The 21,943-nt window shown below is 34.6% G+C and overlaps 1 protein-coding gene across 1 annotated transcript in view; it reads left to right on the plus strand.

Moving 5' to 3' along the window:
* The window catches only part of LOC136038118 (uncharacterized), a 47,912-nt gene that overhangs the window by 14,320 nt on the left and 11,649 nt on the right, over window positions 1-21,943 (plus strand). Inside the window, exons 4-10 of the mRNA XM_065721142.1 lie at window positions 1,198-1,402; window positions 2,319-2,584; window positions 4,238-4,655; window positions 7,182-7,565; window positions 9,879-10,030; window positions 12,695-12,896; window positions 21,565-21,740. Of these exons, the coding sequence (XP_065577214.1) occupies window positions 1,198-1,402; window positions 2,319-2,584; window positions 4,238-4,655; window positions 7,182-7,565; window positions 9,879-10,030; window positions 12,695-12,896; window positions 21,565-21,740 (1,803 nt within the window). The remainder of the gene's footprint in view (window positions 1-1,197; window positions 1,403-2,318; window positions 2,585-4,237; window positions 4,656-7,181; window positions 7,566-9,878; window positions 10,031-12,694; window positions 12,897-21,564; window positions 21,741-21,943) is intronic.

Genomic DNA, 21,943 nt, shown 5'->3' on the forward strand with positions numbered 1-21,943 from the left:
TTGACGCGTTTTTTTTGTGTGTATGTAACCGACTTCCCCACCCCGAATAAAATCCTGGATATAACCCTGTGTATAGGCACTCACTAATATAAGATACCCTTTTTTTATGTTGTTAGACTCGAAACAGGGCGCAAGAAAGGAATTCTGGGGTAGCAATTTTGTTTTTTATACCAAGGAAAAATCCACTAGTTTATTAGGCACCCTACGAATTAAAACACATTTTCAAGAGGTAGAAATAATAAACTGATAATACTAAAGACAAGGTAATCAATCAAGATTGCACCCTAGAATTGTATCATCTAAATATCATCATTCCTGGTTGTCATTGCCTAGAAACAGATTGGTAATATGATAAGGTTTAGAAAGTATTTCAAAACAGGCACCTAACAACGTACGAGTCTCCTACGTATACAGAGCTGTACTTTGGCCAAATTATTATAGCTTATTCAGTAGGGTTACATTGTTTTAGATTGATTCAAAAGGTACAGACCTTGGATAATGCTTGGAAACCTTAACTTCAATATAATATTACAAATATGTTTTGACTACGTATAGGTAGGGGGATGTCCAAAATCCAAATCTGTCCAAAATCTTTAAGGTGAAGAACAAAAACCAATGTTTAATCACCTGGATATGTAGAGCTGTGCCTTAGAAAAGCTGTTATAGCATATTCAATAGGGTTGCATCTGGTTTATATTGATGAAAAGGGATGTAAGCTTGGGGTAATACTTGGGAGCCCTTGAACTAAATATATAGTATTGTAAATGTACTCTTGTCTATATGTTACCGTGAATGTCCGAAATCTGCTGAATGTCGAAATTCACCGGGGACGTCAACAAAAACATAATCACTTGGTGTATGCTCAAAATATTTGCTAATATCCTCATTTCGGACGTTCACAAGAATGTAGTCAAATGATTGATCTTTCATTGACGTATTTGGTGTTGATTGACATTCACCGGTAAAAGTCGGCATTCACCATTTTTGAACATTCACGATAACATGTATACAAAGGCTGTCAAGTCAAACCCTTTAGGGTAAGGGTTGTTCAATAATTTTTCTTAGGAAAGGTATTAGAATTATTTATAGCGATTCTGATGTAAAGGGTCCTTCGAATCATCATAGGGATTGAATCACATTTACACAGTTGCATTGTGTATATTTTTGAAACTTAATTAATAGTATTATGACTCTTAGGATCATCCCTGTAGTGCTGAGAGTGTCTTTGGATTCAAATGTCAGAGCCAAAATGAAGAAATTTTGTCCAGAGAAGTTGAGCAAGAAAGACTCGGCCTTCAAGGGCTAGCTGGTTTTGGACTCGGCGCTCTCTTTTCCCCCCTTGTTTTTAAGAAGAAAGCCCTATTGGCAAGACCATTTTTCGCACCACCACCAATGATTTTAGGTAGGTTGAGTTTTTTCTCTCAATACATTAAAGACTGAAAAATATCGTTTCCCGCTTCTAATTTTAAGTATTGTTTTCCATAACTTATTTTTAATTCGAAGTTCATAAATGATTGGAAATTCACGATAGTTATATAAAGACTTTATGAAGTCTTTATACGTTGATTTTTGAATTTAAAAAAAAAAACTAAAAAAATTTAATTGAATTTAAAAATTTCAAAATTTTTGAATTTGAAAAAATGAAGATATTAGACAATTTTATGATTGCACATGGTAAAGAATGTGATTAAAGGCTCTTTTCCTATTTCAAAAGTTTTAGTTTTCGAGGGTAATAGCTACGAATGTTGAAAAAATGAAGATATTAGACTATTTTATTATTGCACATGGTAAAGAATGTGATAGATTTTTGAATTTAAAAAAGAGGGAATAGTTGTGGGAAAAGTCGAAGTCATTGGTCAATTGTAGAAAAAAGCCAAGACAGATTGTTCAATTCAGTGGGCAGCCCAGTCAAGGGTTAATTTTATCCCTTTGATTGCCGTAGTTACTGTCTACCCATTTATGCTACCCCTTTCCGTGCATGTGTGTCCCTTCACAAATGCCGAACTAGAGTCGTACCTGTTGGCGAGGTTCTCGCTGGGGAACACACGCAGGTTGACTACGGGTTGACTTACTTGAAATGTTTAGTTTCTTACATGAAGTTTAGTTGGAAACTTCTAATTCTAATGAAAAACTTTTCTGGTAGAGTCTCACTATCAATCTCTCCATCAAAGTAATATAAAGGTAATACAGTCAAATAATGTAAGCGCAAGCTCTTTTTTTCATTGAAGTTTTGTGGGAGGAACATGAGCAGAGCTATCAGTATATCCTACAATCCTATTTCTAAAAACATAATATGTAAAAGCTACACTTTTTTGCAGGTTCACCCTCACCAGTCGAGGCACCACTACCCCCTCCTGTGGAAATTCGTCGTCCAATCATGGCTGGAGTTCCTATGCCACGCCCTTTTCCTGCACCTATCCAAACAGCACAGATTCAACCATCCATGCAATCTTTTGATGCTCCTCCTCCTCGTGTTGCCACACCGCAAATACAAACCATTTCTAAACCGCAACGAATTGATCTTATCATTGAGCGACCAAGACCTGTCATTAACCAAATTGTTGTCACTAGAACTCAAGACATGGCAAGCTTTATTTTTCTTTTTTTAGTGTGTGATTTTAATTAGATTCTGTTAATGAAAAAAAGTGCATGAATTTAGACAATTTTAGATAATATTATGTACAATTCTATTCGATAATATTTTCATTCTATAGAATGCTTTTCTTTTTAATCTTATTTGTTTTAAAGTTTAAGCATAGTTTCTACTTATATAGCAGATTTAAGCTTAGTTTTTCTTTGGCTCTGACTGGAATGTTTCATGACCTAACGGTTAACCAGTAAATCGTTTCATTCATTCCATCATTAATATCCTACATTTTTGCGTTTGATAGAGGCACTTTGGCACATTTATTCTATTAAATACGAACTTAATTCATTAAACTGGTTTATTTTTAAATAAGTTGGAAATTAGACCGTCCATATTCCTTAATGGACTGTTGCCATCTGTTTTTTATAAAAATGTTTTTTGTTAGTAAGTGGGGAAGAAAAGTTGGGAGGCACTTTTGCCGAATTCTAACCCATTATGGGGTACCACCTCCATTTTGAAGATGTGGTAATGGTGGCACCGTTCCCTGTCTAATGATGGATGCATCCATGGCATTGGATGCATAGATCTTGTTGGGCTTGGATAAAACCGATGCATGACAACGGGTGGATAGGTCTTGTCGGGTTAACCACCCGGCAAAGCTTTTATCTGATTAGCGTTTATCTTTTATCACCTTTAATAGTAAAAAGCTCGGACAAAACAGACCTTTTGTAGACGGCTTTTAGCACGTCCTATAAAGGATCAACTTCAGATTAATAACTACAGCGTTTAATCGAAGCGAGGAAACAAAACCAAAGTGTTGCTCTCGTAACACTTTACACAGCAAAGCCGAACAAAGGTTGCCAAACACCTCACGTTGCCCATGCAACGTAGATCTAGTTATCTTTTATCCTATCCGATTGTTCTAGAAGATTGTCAATACAGCCATGTGGTGTACTTCTCCATCTTGAAGAGGCAGTTGTTCCGCTATTAGTGGCATACTTTCGCAGCGTTGTCTCTTCTAATCAAACGCGGCATATTTTGTATTTTGGGTGGTACACCTTTACCACGTGTAGCTTAAACCACCTGGTATACACAATTTTCTTAATACGAAAAATGACACCAATGAAAGGATTAAAAGGTACTGGTATCATGAGAAATACATATTTGAAAGCACCTTCCCTCAAAATTTGTAATGTCGTCCCCTCCCCCGATGAATGAGCAATAGATAAATTCAGTCATTCTACAATCCATGCTTAATAAATAATAATTTTAGTTTTAATATTTTCTAGTTAAAAATATATGTATCACTAACTAAACACAGGCATGTATTTTTTCTAGCCAACCTTGAGCAATCCTTAGAACACAACCGGAATACAAGGCCTTAAAAGAGTTGTAAAAAATAAAATAAGATAATTTAATTTGAACTTTTGAAATAAAATCATCTTTGTGGAAGTGATGAAAAACTTGAAAGCCAAGGCTAATTAGAGTAAAGCCAAGACAGATAGTCTCAGTATGGGATAAAACAGGTATTACTAAATCAATGTATAGTAATAATCTATGGCACACCATATTGTAGAATTTTTCAAATGCTAAAATTATGATGTTCCATAGCTGATTGTTTGGTATTTTATCCAACTTTATATATTGCAGGTAGTAACTAGTACCATAGACCGTCCACAATATGTCGACGTGATGGTTGAAAACAAACGTCCATTTATTGGCGACATTGTAATGAACGTTGCTCAGCCAGTTGTTAACACCATAATGGTAGACAAGCCCCAGATGATAGATGTTACAATGGAAAGTATAAGACCAGTTATGCAAACCGTGTACGTTGAGAGACCTTTCATTGTGCAACGCCCAGTAGTTGTAGATCGATTAGAGAAAGTAGATGTTGTCCTGAATCAGGAGTCTAATCCAGCCAGTTTTCATGTACCCAGCATGGGTATGATGGGTGAGCAAAGTACACACCCTGTCAGTGAAGCTGCTCAGCCAACTTTGTCCAGACCTCAAACTATGGCAGAAGCATTTGCTCAAGTTTCAGGCCAAGGAATGGGCGCGAGCACTGGTTAGTACAAAATACGCCCAAATTTTATAAGTTAAACATATAAGCTCTACTTTAGGTAGCTGACACAAAACTAGGGTGATGAACTGTAAAAATCAATAAACCTCCTCAAGCTACATGACCAGTATTGAGAAGCAGGTAAGATTTTCCTTGATGCATAAACATCACATTGAAAAGAAAGGAGAAAGGATTAGAGAGGGTTAGATGATAGGTTTCAGATTGAGAGACATTGAGAAAGATAGATAAAGTAACAGAGAAAAGGAGATTGATAAGGAGAAGACAAATTTGGTGGTAGGAGGATGACTGCCCCAATGACGAAGGATGGCTTGGCTCATTTTTTTGCAGTCTTACTCGTACACGAATCCATCGACCATTGATCTTTTTTCGCTCTCCTTGGCTCAGGGTTTTACTTCCGCTGCCTAATGCCAGTTCCTGTAATAAAGAACTAGCAACTAGAGCGTCGATTCGATGCTCCATGTGCCATCAATGGCTCTGGAAGACCTTTATCCTTTATCCTTATTTAGCTTCTACTTAAATTTATGCAAATCTCTAGGACAAAATAAGCGAAGAATTTAATTAGATTCTACTCAAAAGGTTCAGAGTCTTCTTTGTTTCTATTGAGTAGTCCGACAACTAAAAAGTGCTCTGATAGAAATGATATCATAAAAGTAAAATATCTCTGTATATCTTACAGATTTTCAGTGGGATCTTGACCTCACGCCCCACGTTCTTGACTAGGATGGTGTTAGAGAAAATATGCTTCCGGCCCATCATAAAAGAATCCTTCTTATATCCAAATTTGGGAATATTCTTTTTACCACCTGTTTCCAGCAGACAGTTGCCATTGCACTAAACCACAGAAACCAACACAATGACAAAGATATCCCATTTTCATTTACTAAAAGCTTCTGTTTTTACTGTGTCTGACAAAACCATCAAAGATTAAAAATTTTTAACCACCCCATTGGGGTCTCGAAACCTCAAGTTGGGTTTCGAGATTTTCACATTTTTCCCTTAAATTTGAAGTGATCCGCATCATTTTTTAATTATATAAAACTATTTTTTTTAGGAGTTTTTATTTAATTCCTTTTCTATTTCTTGGACGATACAAATTTTACTAGACAAGGCTGGACTTCAAGATTGGCTCATTAATGTGTAATTTAAATTTCTTGTTAGGATGTGATTGTCAATGTTTGACAAAAAATAGAAAGAAGAAAAATAGAGGGGAAGAAAAGGAAAGAAAAATAAGCTGTAATAGAAAAACAAGCAAAAATATTTATTAACATAATGTATGATTTTTATGATCCATCAATCATTATTACATTTTAGTTACATTTTAGATTTTAAACATTTTAAAACATTTAAAACTTTAGCCTTTGATTTTTTTTTAATAATTATTGTCAAAATCTTGTGTCGGTTTTTTGTGTGTCGTCCAATCTCAATCAGGATTCCTTATTCTCTCTTCACCTGCCTTAAATGTCAAATGCGACTTCCGCCGCTCTTTCAAAATAGAATATTGTTTTGTTCTGAAATAAAAGTTTTGAGCTAAAAATAAGCTGTCAATTTTCACTTGAAATTTAAACGACAAAAAATTATTGTGTGGTGTCTCTTACATAAATTTAGGCTCCTAACAAGGTTATCTTAAATTTAGGTTTAAAGATGACTCAAACTTTTCTCTTTACTGACCAAATCATAACATGACCTAATATTAAACACCCACATGGTTCAATCTAACATTCCCTCTGGTTTTCCGACGTTCCGTATAGAAGACTAACCTTCAAAATGATACTCCCTATTCAATTCAAGGTGAAAATTTTCAATCAGTTTAGAAGAAATGCAAAATGCTCGCGATAAATGAAGACATAAAAATCCAGTTATTATTAGGCTTGTATTTGTTTTTCCTAGCTGTATTATTAAAATTAAAAAGAAAGTAGAAAATTTTCATTTATGTGGAAAAATTGAAGGTATTTATGAATGGATAAGTTTACATTAAATTGCTTAAATAGTGAAAAACAGGTAACTCCAAAAATATTTACATATCTTTTGACAAGGGATTACAACCATGCGTACATATAGAAGCCTGCCACGTGTCAAGTGCCAGGGCCCGGCGGTTGGTAATTGCAAAAATATTTGTATATATTTTAACAAGGGATTACGAAAATTCAAAAACATTAAAAAAGAAAACCAAAAGTTTGAAGCTTAGCAGATATCGTTGTTAAAAATCGAACTTGGTTTAGCAACCAAATGTCTTTCAATAGCCCACTATATGAAAAGACAACAAATTGTCAGAGACTTTGAGAGTCCCAGTACCAGTGGCTCCCGCTAACTTTCGTCATGGAAAGGCAGTGTGGTCTTCGAAGTTGTCTATATATGTATATAGATGTATATACATACGTAAAAATATAAATATATATATTTATATTTATACATATACATATACATATATGTATATATATATATATATATATATATATATATATATATATATATATATATATATATATATGTGTATATTATTCTTTTTGACAGATGGAATGCCAGCTATGGAGACTAATTATGGTTCTAACCAAGGTGCATTTTCTCAAAATATGCAGTATCAACCCAGTGCAGCTCAGTCTGTGCAGTACCAGCCAAATGTAGCATCCACTCAGTCCATGCAATATCAATCTAATGCAGCATCCACTCAGTCTATGAAATTTCCATCCAATAGCTACTCAGTACAGAATATGCCAACTGTAAGCAATTGCAGGATTGACTGTGGTCCAGGATTGAGGTCTGCTACATCCTTGATTATTGGAAAGCCTGAAAGTGAAGAAAATCGTTCAGGTCTTTCGTTTTTAGAGGCAGTGGCCAATAAAGAGTCCGAAGAATACTTCCTTGCTGAAGATGACGAAGATAGAAGTATGATTCGGGGTAAGAGCTTAATTCACTTTTTTTGCAAATTGTTTGACTGGTTGAAAAATTACGTATTATTTATTAGTCTCATTAATCTTTGCTGCTATTCAAAACAAAATAAATATATTTTAGTTTCTTAGTCATATCATGGTCACATCGTGCGTGGCGGTTTAATTATTTTTTTAGTTTTATTATTATCCTGTTTATGCTCTGCTAAAGTTTTTATTCAATAGAATGCTCTCAGGTTTGGGTTCTTGCGCTACATTGTCTTGTTCAATTTTTTCACATGCAACTGCTTACCTATTCAAAGATACTCTATGGATTCAGCATTGGTTTTTGGCTATTTTTCCCTGATATTTGGCAATCATGTAGGGCATGTCCCCATTCAAGAGTATTTTTGATTTATTACTAATGAATTAATTAACCCTTTTCTTTTTTGAGACTTCTGCAATTAAAATCATTTCAATTTTGTCTCTTACATTTTTCCTCTGATCATAAGAAGGGTGAGATTCATGAGAATTCTTATTACCTAAGAAATGTAGTAATAATTAAATAGCATTATAAGATAATAACATTGATATAACGTCGTTGCTTGATCCTTAATGGCATATTTAAATTTTATTTAATTCAAAGTTATGCTTGTCTGTTTGCAGAAAACGGCAGACTTTACTAAGATTTTTATTTTGATTGTGCCGAATCGCCCGAACTTCTTGAAGAACAGTAAGCCAACTGTGGTCGTCTCGTGCACAACTCGATCATGGCAATGTTGATAAAATTAGTTAAGGGTCTTCTTAAAATCGTATTTTCAAGCTTTTTTCAAATGGTACAGACAAAGAAAATATGGAATATATTTATTAAGTACTTATTATTATTTTAATATCTATTAAATTAAATAGTTAATGACAAAAATAATAACTTTGATATAACCTCATTGCTCGATCCTTAATGAGATTTAAATTGTATTAAATTCTAAGTCATACTTGTCTATTTGCAAAAAATGGCACACATTACTAAAATTTTTATTTTGATAATGACAATTTATGGTAAAAAAAGGTCTAAGAAAATATATGTTAATTATGAGTGTTGTTTAGGTGTCTCCGAGTCTTCTACCAATTTCTAAGTACACCATGACATGCTGTGCTTAGGGCCTATGAAATGATGCCTGTTAAAACAGTAAAATCTCTTGAAATTAAATAAAAACCAGTTCTCTTGGCATATATTTTGTATGTCGTCGTTTTTATTATAAGATATAATTATTATACTTTAAATTAGTGAGTGAAAAAATAATTATTTATACAACTTTGTTTATCTGATTTTAATGGATTTGCACCCATAAGCATTAGACTTAGTGAAGATCTTTGACTTTTCTTTTCCAAAAATCCAGTTTATGTAACCTATTTCAGCCTTCTGTGTCAATTCTGAACCCTCGAGCTAAATGCAGCCAAGAAACTGACATGGTTGCACCCTGTGTTGACTTGAGACGGCTTTGTGCTGTGATGAGTAGCAGTAATAATATGACTTACTGAACTTTTGTGCATAAAATCGTTTCTGGTACAGCCGCGAAAGGTGCTTAAAAATAATGTTAATTACAATAGCACGTATATGTAGCACCTGAGTTTAAAATGAACCCTTAAACGGCTCATAGTACCCTGCTAGCAGCGGAGAAAAAAAGAGGTTGACAACAGATGGCCAAAAGAGATAATAGTATTATACCGTAGCCTGTTGTAGGAACAAGGCCTAGACTTCCCAGGTACATCTAATCGTGTAGCCCAGGCAGAAAATTTTGGCCAGTAAGCATCAAATGCAAGTCATATAGAACACAATTAGGTCTATATGACATGCAATACATGGTATGCCTATCCAGGGGTGCCAATTAAAAAATGTGCTAATTGCTCCCTTTAGATTTTGTGAAGTATCTTTTTTGGTGTTATTATTTAAAAGGTTGAAAAAATTGCCCCTTCTCCCTTTATTTTAAAATGCTATTTTTGTACCGACGTTTAAAAAAATTTAAGTGAAATCGTTACCCCTTCCCCGAAGTATGTGTGAATGGGCACCCCGCATTTATCTGGTAAACTCAACTTTGATAAAACTCCTGTTATACGCTACTTTAACTTCCATGTAAAAGTTTACTGTTTCCAGGTTCTTCACATCCTCATTCCATTTCGAAATACGTTTACTCATACTGAAACTAAGCAAAATCAAAGTGTTTATTTTATCGAAGGACTCGATTAGATTCACTGATAAGGGATATAAGTAAGAAAAAAAAAACTCTAGCTCCAAATACTGCGTATGTTATTTAAATAAATAAAACTACCCAAGCTGTCTTCCCAGTTCCAGGATGCCGAAGAACTTGCTTTACTATTATTGATCGTACCGGTAGAGCAACTCGAATCTGTCAGAGGAAGTGTAGGCCTGTATTCCCAATGCATGATGATGATACTATCAATGAAGATGATGTTGAAACAGAAGAGAAAAATGTTGAGGTATTGGGTTTTGAAGTATCTATTTTTAGTTTTGCGAGAGTAAGCTCAGAGAAAAAATATCCTGGGTCGAACTTACTATCGACTGTTAAAAAAAATTGAATATCCTAGTTTTTTCCGAAGATATGAAGGTATTGTTTCTCTTTATCAGAATTTAAATCAGGCGTACCCAACTTAAGACACTTTCTTGAAAAGTGCTAAAATTATGAAACTGAAATCTAGTCAAACTGAAGACAATTCAGACGTAAAAAATGTCTGCCAGAGCCAACGCTCTAGTGTTGTCTGTAGTGAAGAGCCATAAGCCTTAATGTATTTTTTTCCAGGGCAACTTCATATGGAAAGGATAATCGTAGAGACTTTGGAGGCGGCTCGTTTGATTGGAAGTTGAAAGTTCTAGTTGCCTTTTTAAAAGTCAAATGTGATCGGGGAAAACCATGCCATTTTTACTGTCCCCTCCTTTCCAAATACGTCCGATCAAAACTTTGAGATAACCATTTTGTTCAAAATTGTCCATAGATCAAATAACCAACTCTGAGGATGGAATGACCCACAGCCCCTGGGACAAGAACTGTAAGTTATGCAAGCTGCCCAGTGTTTACGTACGTTTGGGGTTTGCTATTGGGAAACAGCAATATGTTTGATCCTCGATCTCCAAAAACACATTTATGAAAAATAAATGTTTCACATGAACGTGAAACTTTCACGAAATATTGACGGGGATGTTAAACTAAATTAAAGCATGCTATGTGCATGAAGGTTGTCAAAAAAACCCGTCTTAGAAATATCTCAAAAACGGTAGTGTATTAAGTTGAAACTTTCAGGGCATGTTGAGAAGGATGTCGATTTGAACTAATAAAAAACACTGTGTATGTTATTACTATACAGTGTACTACTATTGCTTGTGACTACTGCTTCCACTTGCAACTACTACTACTACTACTTGCGACTGCTACTCCTACTAATTGCGACTACTACTACTACTTCAAGTTGAAACTCGTGGAATGTTGAGGGGGCTGTTGGACTCAATCAAAAGACCCTACATACATCCTGGTTGTCAAAGACGTATCCGCAATATCTCAGGATCGGCAGTGGGTATTAAATCGAAACTTTCGTGGAATGCAAGATATTATGTACAAATATATAGTAAAGAGTGTGTATCTCCAATATCTGAGGAACAGCTAAGGGTATAAAGTTAAAACTTTCAGAGAATATTGATTGAACTGCAGCAAAAGGCATAATGAATATACAATTGTCAATATACCATATCGGCAGTATCTTAGGAACAACTAAGGGTCTTAAGTTGAAACTTCTGTTGAGCGTTAAGAAGCATATCAGCTAAATGAAAATACACTACGTGCATCCAGGTTTTCAAAAGTGTCTTCAATGTCTCAGGTACGGCCAAGGGTCTTGGAAATTGATAAGAGTATTAAGTTGAAACTGTCAGGGGATGTTGAGGGGTATACTGAACTAAATCAAAAGACACTATTTGATCCAGGTTGTTAACATAAAGCATTGGCAATATCTCAGAAAGGTAAGGTTATTAAGTTGAAATTTTCAGAGAATGTTCAGAGGGATGTTAAACTCAGTCAAAGGACGTTTTCTGTATCAAGGTTGTCGACCTGACTACCTTGATGACGCCATATCAAGCATAGTCGCATGTCAAAGTCACGAATAAAGAAGTTTAAAGAGACAAAAGGGAGCTAAGGGATGTTCTTAACATGCCTTTGTTATGTATACATGTATTTTTATATAACATGTATTTATTATGACGTGTATATGAGATAAGGGAGGTAAGTGATGTCGCTAACATGCATTTATTCTTTCATTTCATTTTATTTTGTGTGTAATCTTTTGATCATTCTCCCAAGAGAATTCTTATGTGTACTATCGTATACTATATACTATCGTATATTATGTAAACTATACTTAAGTATACTATAAAAAAATTGCTGCTGAATCAAACCATATCAAGCTGAAAACCTGAAAAACCTGAAAAAGATTTCTAGTATTAACCAATAATAAAACTTTGGACGAATAATCAAAGACGAATAGAAAATTAATTTTGAAAACTTTACAAAAAGAACTTTCTAAGAAAAGAAAAAAGCTATATTAAAACTTGAGGCGAGCAGAAATAAAGTTGTATAAAAATACAAACTTGAAACGAGTAGAAGTTACTATTAAGGAACAAATGAAACGACCAGATATGAAAATAAATAATGATAAAAGACAAAGATAGCCAATGTTGATACAGATGAAAAAATGTATCCTGAAACCAGTAGAAATTCAAATGAGTGCTTAAGTCAAACTTAAAACTATAATAAACTACTAAAAACAGGCGTATGGAGGCTGCCTCTTCCTCCTCCCCCCGCCCTTAAGCCTTTTAAAGGTTAAAGTGTCATTTATGCTTTACTGAAACTGAAATATGTATATATTTTTTTTTATTATAACAATAAAATAAAAAATCTTAATCTATAGAATCTTACATTGCTGAAATTTCTAGATAATAATATTGTTGCATATTAAACATTCAGTTTATTCTCAATATTTCTATTCATCTTGATTATTATAGTGATAATATTTCGTTTCTGTTGGTGTTTTGAAAAATAAACCACACTTCAAAATCCATAGGTTTTCAATAAGTTTTTTTTTGCCTGTATATTTTTTTAGGGGTTCCTCGACCTTACCATCACTAATGAAGAAACTGGAAAGAAAGTTCACGATCCTGCTGTAACGAATGCCATAGTAAATTTCTTGAAATCGATGGAAAATTCCCCCAAGAGAAAAGTAGCAGTTAATGCTGACAAAGAAATCACTTCATCACCTGAAAGTGTCCGAATTCCTATCACTATTGTGCCTGGAACAGTCTCAGGTAATCTTTTTTACTAGCCTCCTAGGGAGCATCACGACAAAAAAAAATATTCTGGCAAGTCTTGGGTGTCATGGAATCTTAACTATCTACGAAAGATTTAAAGTTAGCTTCGAAGACATTTCTACCCTCACACTGAATAGTTTTGTTTATGCCACACTGTTTTCAGGTGTGGTTTTCAAGTTAATTTCTAAGATTTTTAGCTATTTCTATTCTATCTGTTAGTTTTACAAGGTTCTTTTAAGAACTAGAACATGAAATGTCCTGTCTGATTAAAAAAAAATTTGATCTCATTTATTTCTGTGATCACATTGACTGGTCAATTGCAACTTTTAACACGATTTATACTCCGTCTTTGTCCCATGTACTACCTGGTTTCCTGATTCCGAATGGTATCAATTTTTCATTGAATTTTAGACTACTCTCTGGGCTACTGTTACCAGGAGGGCGCTAGCAAAGTGCAGAGGAGATAAGCAAACTCCCTTTAAACTAGTAAGGCTCAGGGCCGTTATGCAATGGGAAGGGGTGCGCCCCCTCCCCAATGTTTTGGTAACTCGGTAAAAAATAAGCGGGTGTGGCACAATCTTAGCACATCGCGCTCCAACGCTGCTAAGTTCTTTGTTCGGTTCAATAAAGACCACGAAAATACTGATATGTCATCTACAGAAATTTCGAACTTGGTCGGTAAACGCAGCAGTTTTACCGACTCATGTCATTATTTTACAGATGGTGCCACAATTTTCCATTTGGTTAAATAAACAGCATTAAAATAGTGAAATCTAGTAGTATATAAATAGTATACTATTTACTGATTTACTATTACTATTTCACTATAGTAATAATAATTATAGTATAGTAAGATCTTTCACTATCTACTATAGTGAAGTTTAGATTTCACTATAAATAGTGAAATCAGTTGGTAAATGCAGCGGTTTTACCGACTCGTGCAGTGATTTTATGTATTGTATTCTAAACGGACATTATGCTAGTTCTTGACAAAAAACAGTCGATAAAAATGACCAGCCGATTGGTAACATCCCTTACCCTACCCCCAAACATTTTGGCTAGTAACGACACTAGTAAGGCTTACAAGCTTTCTGATACCATCATCATCAGAACGTCTTGCAGATCATCATGTGAAATGACCTCGCAACTGACATGAAAACTTGATGATTCAATGAAACAAATTTATGAAAAATGTAAATATGTGAAAATGGATTAGAGGACTAAGAGATATCTTCCCTACTGGTTTAATTAATTTGGCTAGTTCGTGTTATATGTTTAAATTAATTATTTCTTCAACATACTTCTTAACAATTGTTTTCTCAACCATAAACTGATAAGTCTCATGTTCTAGATTACCACATAAAAATAAATATGACTATAGGCGTTCTCCCACCGTCTGGAACAATTTTTAGCTAAGAATCGCATTTCCTGGAACTGACAAATGTTTGGCTAAGATATTTAGTGAATTTTTCGCTGTTTTTTTTTATTCGCTCAAACAAAATTCACTGTTGACAAAATTTGCTGGATAGTATTAAGTACGATATTCAAAAGCTGAGAGTTTAGCTAAGCAGGATTTCACTTATGGTCAGAACCTCAGGAAATTTTTGTACCTTATTTGCATAATTTACGTCACATTTCACCCTTGCATAGCTGATGCAGAGGCGATCTAACTGCCTATACACAATTGGGTCACGCACCCAAAGCGTGAAATCAGCAGCATTTGAAAGAACTATTTGTACCTTAAAGTGATTAGAGTGATTAAATAAAAACAGCAGGTTTTTTCAACTAAAAGTAAGGATCAACGTTAAAACTTAAACGAACAGAAATTGCTACAATAAGGGGAGTATTACCACTTTCATTTCCACACAAACATTTTATTACCACAAACATTTCAAAGAAATGTTTGTGCCTTTGAGGGATTAAAAAACAGCAGGTTTTTTAACTAAAACTAAAGATCAACGTTAAACGTTAAACGGACAGGAATTACTACAATACGGAGAGTATAACCACTCCACCTCGCTCTTCACGCTAACGTTATTTAGAATGTTCAAAAAGCTATCTTATTCTAATTTAACAAAACTTGTGTTTCACTTTTTGTTCGTAAAGGATTGAGATATAAAATCATATTTTAGCAAAAAGGAAGTTCCTCCAGAGAAAATTCGCCTCCCTAAAAATGTCTGTTTACTTCCCAATAACAAATGCTGTGTGTAATCAATAGGTAATAGACTTTTCTTTTATCAATTAAATGAAAAAAACAAGTTTTTTAAGAGAAAGTAAGGAACGACACTAATGCTTAAAACGAACAGAAATTATTCCGTATAAGTGCTGTTTCCTCTTCAACGCCTCGCTCTTAACACTAAAGTTTGACTCTTTGTCACAACTCTACTTTTTAAAACAATAAAAACTTTAGCATAAAGGATTGGTTGAGGAGGAGAAACATTTCTGTTCGTTTTAAGCTTTAATGTTGCTCCTTACTTTCAGTTACAAATTTTTGTGTATTTAATTTCTGAACGTTTTTCAACTAATGCAGATACGAATTTGGCTCACTTTTCGCTGAAAGATTAAAAACTAAATTTGCAAATTAATTTTGGAAGATTTATTCCTTATATGAAGGGTTGCCCTCCTACTCATTACCGTACTCTTTGCGCTAAGGCTGTTAGCACTTTTAAAAAGTTTCATATTGTAATTAAAAACTCTTCCATTTTTCATTTTCTCCTCCATTTTCAAACTGTTAAACTTTAACAGTCAACAGTCAAACAGTCGAACTTTAGTGTAAAGAGCAAGGTATTAAGGAGGAGAACACATTTCTTATATGGAGGGAGCAACCCCCCCCCCCCTTACACACACAGAAATCTCCTTTGGTGAAACTTCATCCAATGTAAAGTAAACTTTCCCCCCGTCTAATTTCCTCGAGACAGTTCCATCCTTTCTGACAATCCTGCCTCCCTGTAAAACTGCTTGTGGACGATTCAGCCTGAAAAATTCTCCTTAGCATTCTTTTATTTGAATAAGACCTTAATCTCTAATTGGTTTCTGGATCACTCCAGAAATACCCCCTTCCGTGGAAATCATTTCCCAGAAATGAAAACACGTAGACAATAGCCCCCAGAAAATTCCGCCAGGACATCTCCACATGAAACATTGGCAGAAACCGTAATACTTCCGCGCCGGCACTAATATTTTCAATAATTTAGTATTTGTTGTTAAAATATTTATAATATTCAATGCTGCTGCTAATAACAAATCATCGCAGCACCAAACCGCCTGAGGCGACTGACAAATTTGGGCTATATATTTGCATATTAGAGGGCGGAAGGGGTAAAGTTAGTAGGTCTGCATGCAAAATATGTTAGATACAATCAGCATATTATGAAGTAAATGTTTCCTGGTTTCAAACTGTCCAAATACTTTATCCCTCCCCCTCCCCCTGATGTGCAAATATAAAGCCCAAATTATATATTTCCTATCTATTCTGTCACTTGTCTCGCCCTAAGCTGAAAGAAACTAACGAAGACAACGGTTTGTTCTCGAATTTCGCACAGCTTAAACTTGAGTGGCGCATAATATACAAATACCAAAATTCCTTCCCTCTACGGAAAAAAACTCAAATAAAATATTCAAATCTGAAAAACTTTTTTTCACGGGGGGTATTTTCTGGGGAAAGGGGTAGTTTCAACGGGGGGATGTTTTTCGGGCGGGGGGTATATTCCATGGGGGGTGTTTTCCGGGGGATATTTTCCTGCAGGATGGGGGGTTATTCTCCTCGAGAGCATTTCTTTGGGAAAGGGGGGGGCGGTAAGCGGCTAGAACAATGAGGAGGATACGCCTTCTACAATACCTTGGTCTTCACGCTAACGTTATTTAGAATTTGGGAAAAGCTTCTGATTCTAGTTTAACGAACAATGTATTTCACTTGTTGTTCGTAAAGGACTGGAATACAAAGTCATAATTCATAAATAGCGAAGTATTTAAGAGAAGGCAATCCCCATATCCCACCACTGAGAATTCCCCCAGAGAAAATTTCGTCTTTCCGAAAAATGTCTGTTTACTTCCCAATAACAAATAAAATGCGTAATCAACAGGTAATATGCTTTTCTTTTTTGAATTAAATAAAAAAACAAGTTCTTTTAACCGATTAAATAAAAAAAATTAGCTCTTTACGCTAAAGTATTTTTAGTAATTTCAACTATTTATTCTACGGCTTTTGTGATTTGGGGGTCATTCTTAATGAATTGGGGCAAAATTTAAGCTTTAGTGTAAAGAGCGAGGTACTGACGAGGGGGCGAACCCCCTCATATATGTAATAAAAACATGAGGATACAAACGTTCTTTACATAAGCTAATTTATAAGTTACGTAAATCTTTTACTAATAAAAAGATTCGTAAAGAATTAAAAGTTCTAGTTGCCTTTTTAATTAACCAAAAAATCGGAGGGCAACTAGGCTTCATCCCACACTCTTTTTGTCTCAAAATCATTCGATCAAAATTATGAGAAAGCCATTTAGCCAAAAAAAAGTATACAAATTTCGTTTTAATTATTCCTCTGCGGAGAGCCAAAATCAAAACATGCATTGATTCAAAAACGATCAGAAATTAAATAAAAAAAAAAAGTTTTTTTAACTGAAAGTAAGGAGCGACATTAAAACTTAAAACGAGCAGAAATTATTCCGTATATGAAAGGGGCTGTTCCCTCCTCAAAGTCCCGCTCTTTGCGCTAAAATTTGACTCTTTCTCTCAAATCTACTTTTTAAAACAGTAAAAAACTTTAGCGTAAAGAGCGGCGCGTTGAGGGGGGAACAGCTCCTTTCATATACGGAAAATTTTCTGATTTTTTTTTATTAATTTCCGAATGTTTTTGAATTAATGCATGTTTTGATCTTGGCTCTCCGCACATGAATACTTAGAACGAAATTTGCATATATATTTTTTTTGGCTAAATGGCTTTTTCTTAGTTTTGATCGGACAATTTTGAGAAAAAAGAAGTGGGGGAGGAGGCTTAGTTGCCCTTCAATCCTGTTGTTTACTTAAAAAGGTAGCTAGAACTTCAGTTTTTACGAACGTTTTTATTAATAAAAAATATACGTAACTTTCGAATTAACTTTTGTAATGAATTTCTATATTCGTATATTTATATTACGTGTATGAGGGACTTTGTCCCCTCTTTAATACCTTGCTCTTTACACTAAAGCTTAAATTTTGTCCCAATTCTTAAAGAATGACCCTTGAATCACAAAGGCCGTAGAAGAAATAGTTGAAATTACTAAAAATACTTTAGCGTAAAGATTGGGCATTTAGGAGGAGATGAACCCCTCATGCGTAATAATTTCCGTTCGTTTTCTTTTAATGCTGCTTCTTTCAGTTGAAAAAAACTTTTTCATATTTATCTTTTCATTGTTTTTTGTTTTAAATAATATTAGAAAATCCTGCGCCCCCTTCATGGAAATTCTCTCCTTCCATGACAAATTACTCCATGGAAAGATCCTCCCACGTATACCCCTCCCCTCAACCCCCTCCCTATCCAAGAAAAAAAAAATTCCCCTGAAAACGTCTATACACTTCCCAATAACCATTACTATGTGTAAACACTGGTCAAAGTTTGTAACTTGTAACTTCCCCAGGGACTATGTGGGAGTAAGTCGTCCCCAAAGACATATTTATTAGGTTTTCGACTATGCTAAACAAAATGACTATCTCAGAATTTTGACCCGTTGACTTGGGGAAAAACATGAGCGTGGGAGGGGGTCTAGGTGTCCTCCAATTTTTTTTGTTGCTTAAAAAGGCAACTAGAACTTTTAATTTCAGTTAGAATGAATCCTCTTGCAACATTCTAGGGCCACTGGGTCGATACGATCACCCCTGGAAAAAAAAACAAAAAAAAATGAACAAACAAATAAACACGCACTCGTGATCGGTCTTCTGGCAAAAATGCGAAATTCCACTTTTTTTTAGATAGGAGCTTGAACCTAAAAAAAAGGTAGGGTTCTCTGATACGCTGAATGTGATGGTGGGATATTCGTTTAGATTTTATGACTTTTAGGGGGTGTTTTTCCCCTATTTTCCAAAATAAGGCAAATTTTCTCAGGCTCGTAACTTTTGATAAGTTTGACTAAATTTGATGAAACTTATATATTTAAAATCAGCATAAAAATCCGACTCTTTTGATGTATCTATTAGTATCAAAGTCCCATTTTTTAAAGTTTCGTTTACTATTGAGCCGTATCGCTTCTTACTACAGTTCGTTACCATGAACTGTTTGAAAGTAAGGAACAACAGTAAAACTTCGTATTCTAATTAAATAGCCCCTGTGCTTCAGTAAACGCTCTTAAAAATATTCCATACATCTTCCGCCTTGTCAAATTTTAAACTCTCTAGTTCAGTGTTCAACTGTTCCTGAAAAGTATTCAACTTCTCCTGAAAAGCCTCTCAAAAAGCCAGTAAAAGGGTATTTTTCAGAATTTTTTTTGAGGGGGGGAGGACAAAAGAAACTTTTGAAAACGTATCAAAATGCGAAATTGATAACTACTCAATTATTATATCTGGGTCTACGCTGTTATTCTGAAAGTAAAGAACACCATTAAACCCCAAAACGAGCAGAATTTATTCTGTACAGGAGGTGGATTGCCCCTTTCTTATCCACACCCCCACCTCAAGGTCAAAGAAACTTTGGAGTTTCTGGGGAAGGGTATTTTCCGTTGAGGATTATTTTTTGCGGAGTGTATTTTCCGGTGGCGGTAAACGCCAGCCACCAAAATAGACAAGGAAAGATAAAAAAAAACGCTAGTATCTTTACATGCGTCAAACGAGGCATGCTCAATGCCGATAAAACCAGAAAAGAACAGAAACGTATAGCAATAAGAAAAAGGGAATTGCAACTAATCATGTGAAGAAGAGAAGGAGAAAATCAGAATTGCTCGTAGGTAAAACTAAAAGTAATTATAACCTAACCTGCATTAGGCTGCTCTTATTACCTGGATGGGGTTGGATTAGCTTAAATACATTTGGTTTGCTGTTTTTGTGCGGGCGGGGAGGGGGTCAATTGTTTTTGGTTTTCTTTTTTTAAATATTGTTTCTAGTTTTCTTATCTCTTGTACTGTTCTTGTTTTTCCATTCTTCCGGTTTTATTTTTATTCTTTGTTGTACTCCTAAAACGAGTTCAGCTAAAATCGAACATGCAAATCATGCTTAAAACGAGCAAAAATATTTTACTGTTGTAGAATAAATGAAACCCAAAATGAAGAGACACTAAATAAACAATCATTACCAACAAACATACAATATGTACTAACATAATTGAATAAATAAATCTTAAAACGAATAGAGCTTTAATTAAGTATGCGAATCAAGACTGAAACGAGCAAAATTCAATTCAAAGAGGAGTATGGGTACTGCCTCCTTCCCTAACAGTGAAAGTCTAAAACCTACTGCGTCATTGGTGCTTTACTAAATATGGCGCTTTATTACAAACATTTTCTTACGTATTTATTACAACACTGGAAATAAAAAATGAATTTACTGTAAAATCAAATTTTGAACTGATTGGCTTTTCAGCAGTTCACATCATTTTAAATCCAGTATATAATTTTACCCTATTTCTTCCTAAGACCGTTCACGACAAATTTAGTTCCACTCCAAACAAGAATTTAGCCACTGTCTCCTTTCCTAACTTTAAAAATATAAAGCCTACTGCGTCATTGGCACTTCACTGAATGCGAATTATATTACAAATATTCTCTTTTCCAGTTATTAAAGCATTGAAATGAAAATACATATTACACTATTCAAATTTTACTTATTCAATTTTATTTATCATAAAAGAAATTTTACTTTTCAATTATAACTAAACTTTTAGCCTCCTTATAGTATTTTGAACGCTAAATGCATATCAAATGCGTTCAATACCTCGTGGCAATTAAATGTTTCTCCTTGTACTATAAAAATATTACATTCAGATGCCTACTGGTACAGAAATCTTTACCCACTACGCCTCTCCGCATGTGGGCGGTTCTAGCAGATAACAAGCTGAATGTGAAGTCAGGTCCCAATCTGGGTGCTTAGCCTGTTGAAAAAACATGTTTTGACTATAACTGATGTCTAGTTTCTATGCTCTAAGCAATAATAGAATATATGACTACTAATATTTATTAATAGTAAGCAAATTCTTCTGATGGTGTCCTAAAATATTTTGAGTGACACATAGGCTGTCAGTAGGGTGTGCTGCCTTTTTCAAGCGTGTATTTTTTAAATTTTCCCTCCAGTCAGTTCGTTTCTCAGAAGCCTCATGTGCATTTGACAACGCTAATCTCACTACCTGGGTTTTAAAACCAGTTGCCGTATCGTCAAACGAGCTTGCCCTCTGGGTTGAAGAAATGCCACATGAGATGAAGACAACAGAAGTATCTTTGTCGATAAGAATTGCTATTGCAGAAATGAAGGAATCACTAGAGAACTACATTTGTACCTATCTAATACCCCCCATGTGGTTAGACAGCCAAGGTTTTCAAAAATTTGCACAGAGACTATTGAAAATGGTTTCCAGAGACTAAAAGAAAGTTATTTGCTAACTGATAACAACTGTATGGCAGAAAAAATGCTTAATTTCATGAAGGTCAAAAAATCGGCAGATGAGATGTTTCGGGCCTTATGCATTTTGTTTATATATTTTCAGGGCACATAAAAGAAGATGGTATTACAGTGGATAAATTTAGTCTTAGAGATGAACCTGGAAAAATGTTAGACATACCTGAAACAAAAATCAATGAAATGCATGAAATCATTAAGAAGCTAAATTTACCACTTGGAGAATTCCAACTTGATGCAGCCATTCTAACTTCCGCTGACCAAGTAAGTACCCCTAAATATATAAATTTAAGCTCTAGCCAAATATTTAAAAGCTTATTTTTACCAATGTATAAATATGAAACTGATCTTTTTTTAACGTAATTTCGTGGGTGGGAGAAACGAATTTTTGAATTTTAACCTGAAACAAACAAGCTGAATTGCTCATGAAGAGATTGAAGGGCATTAAATTTGTTATCAATCGAGCT

The sequence above is a fragment of the Artemia franciscana genome, chromosome 2, assembly GCF_032884065.1.
Source record: "Artemia franciscana chromosome 2, ASM3288406v1, whole genome shotgun sequence".
Taxonomy (NCBI): Eukaryota; Metazoa; Arthropoda; class Branchiopoda; order Anostraca; family Artemiidae; genus Artemia; species Artemia franciscana.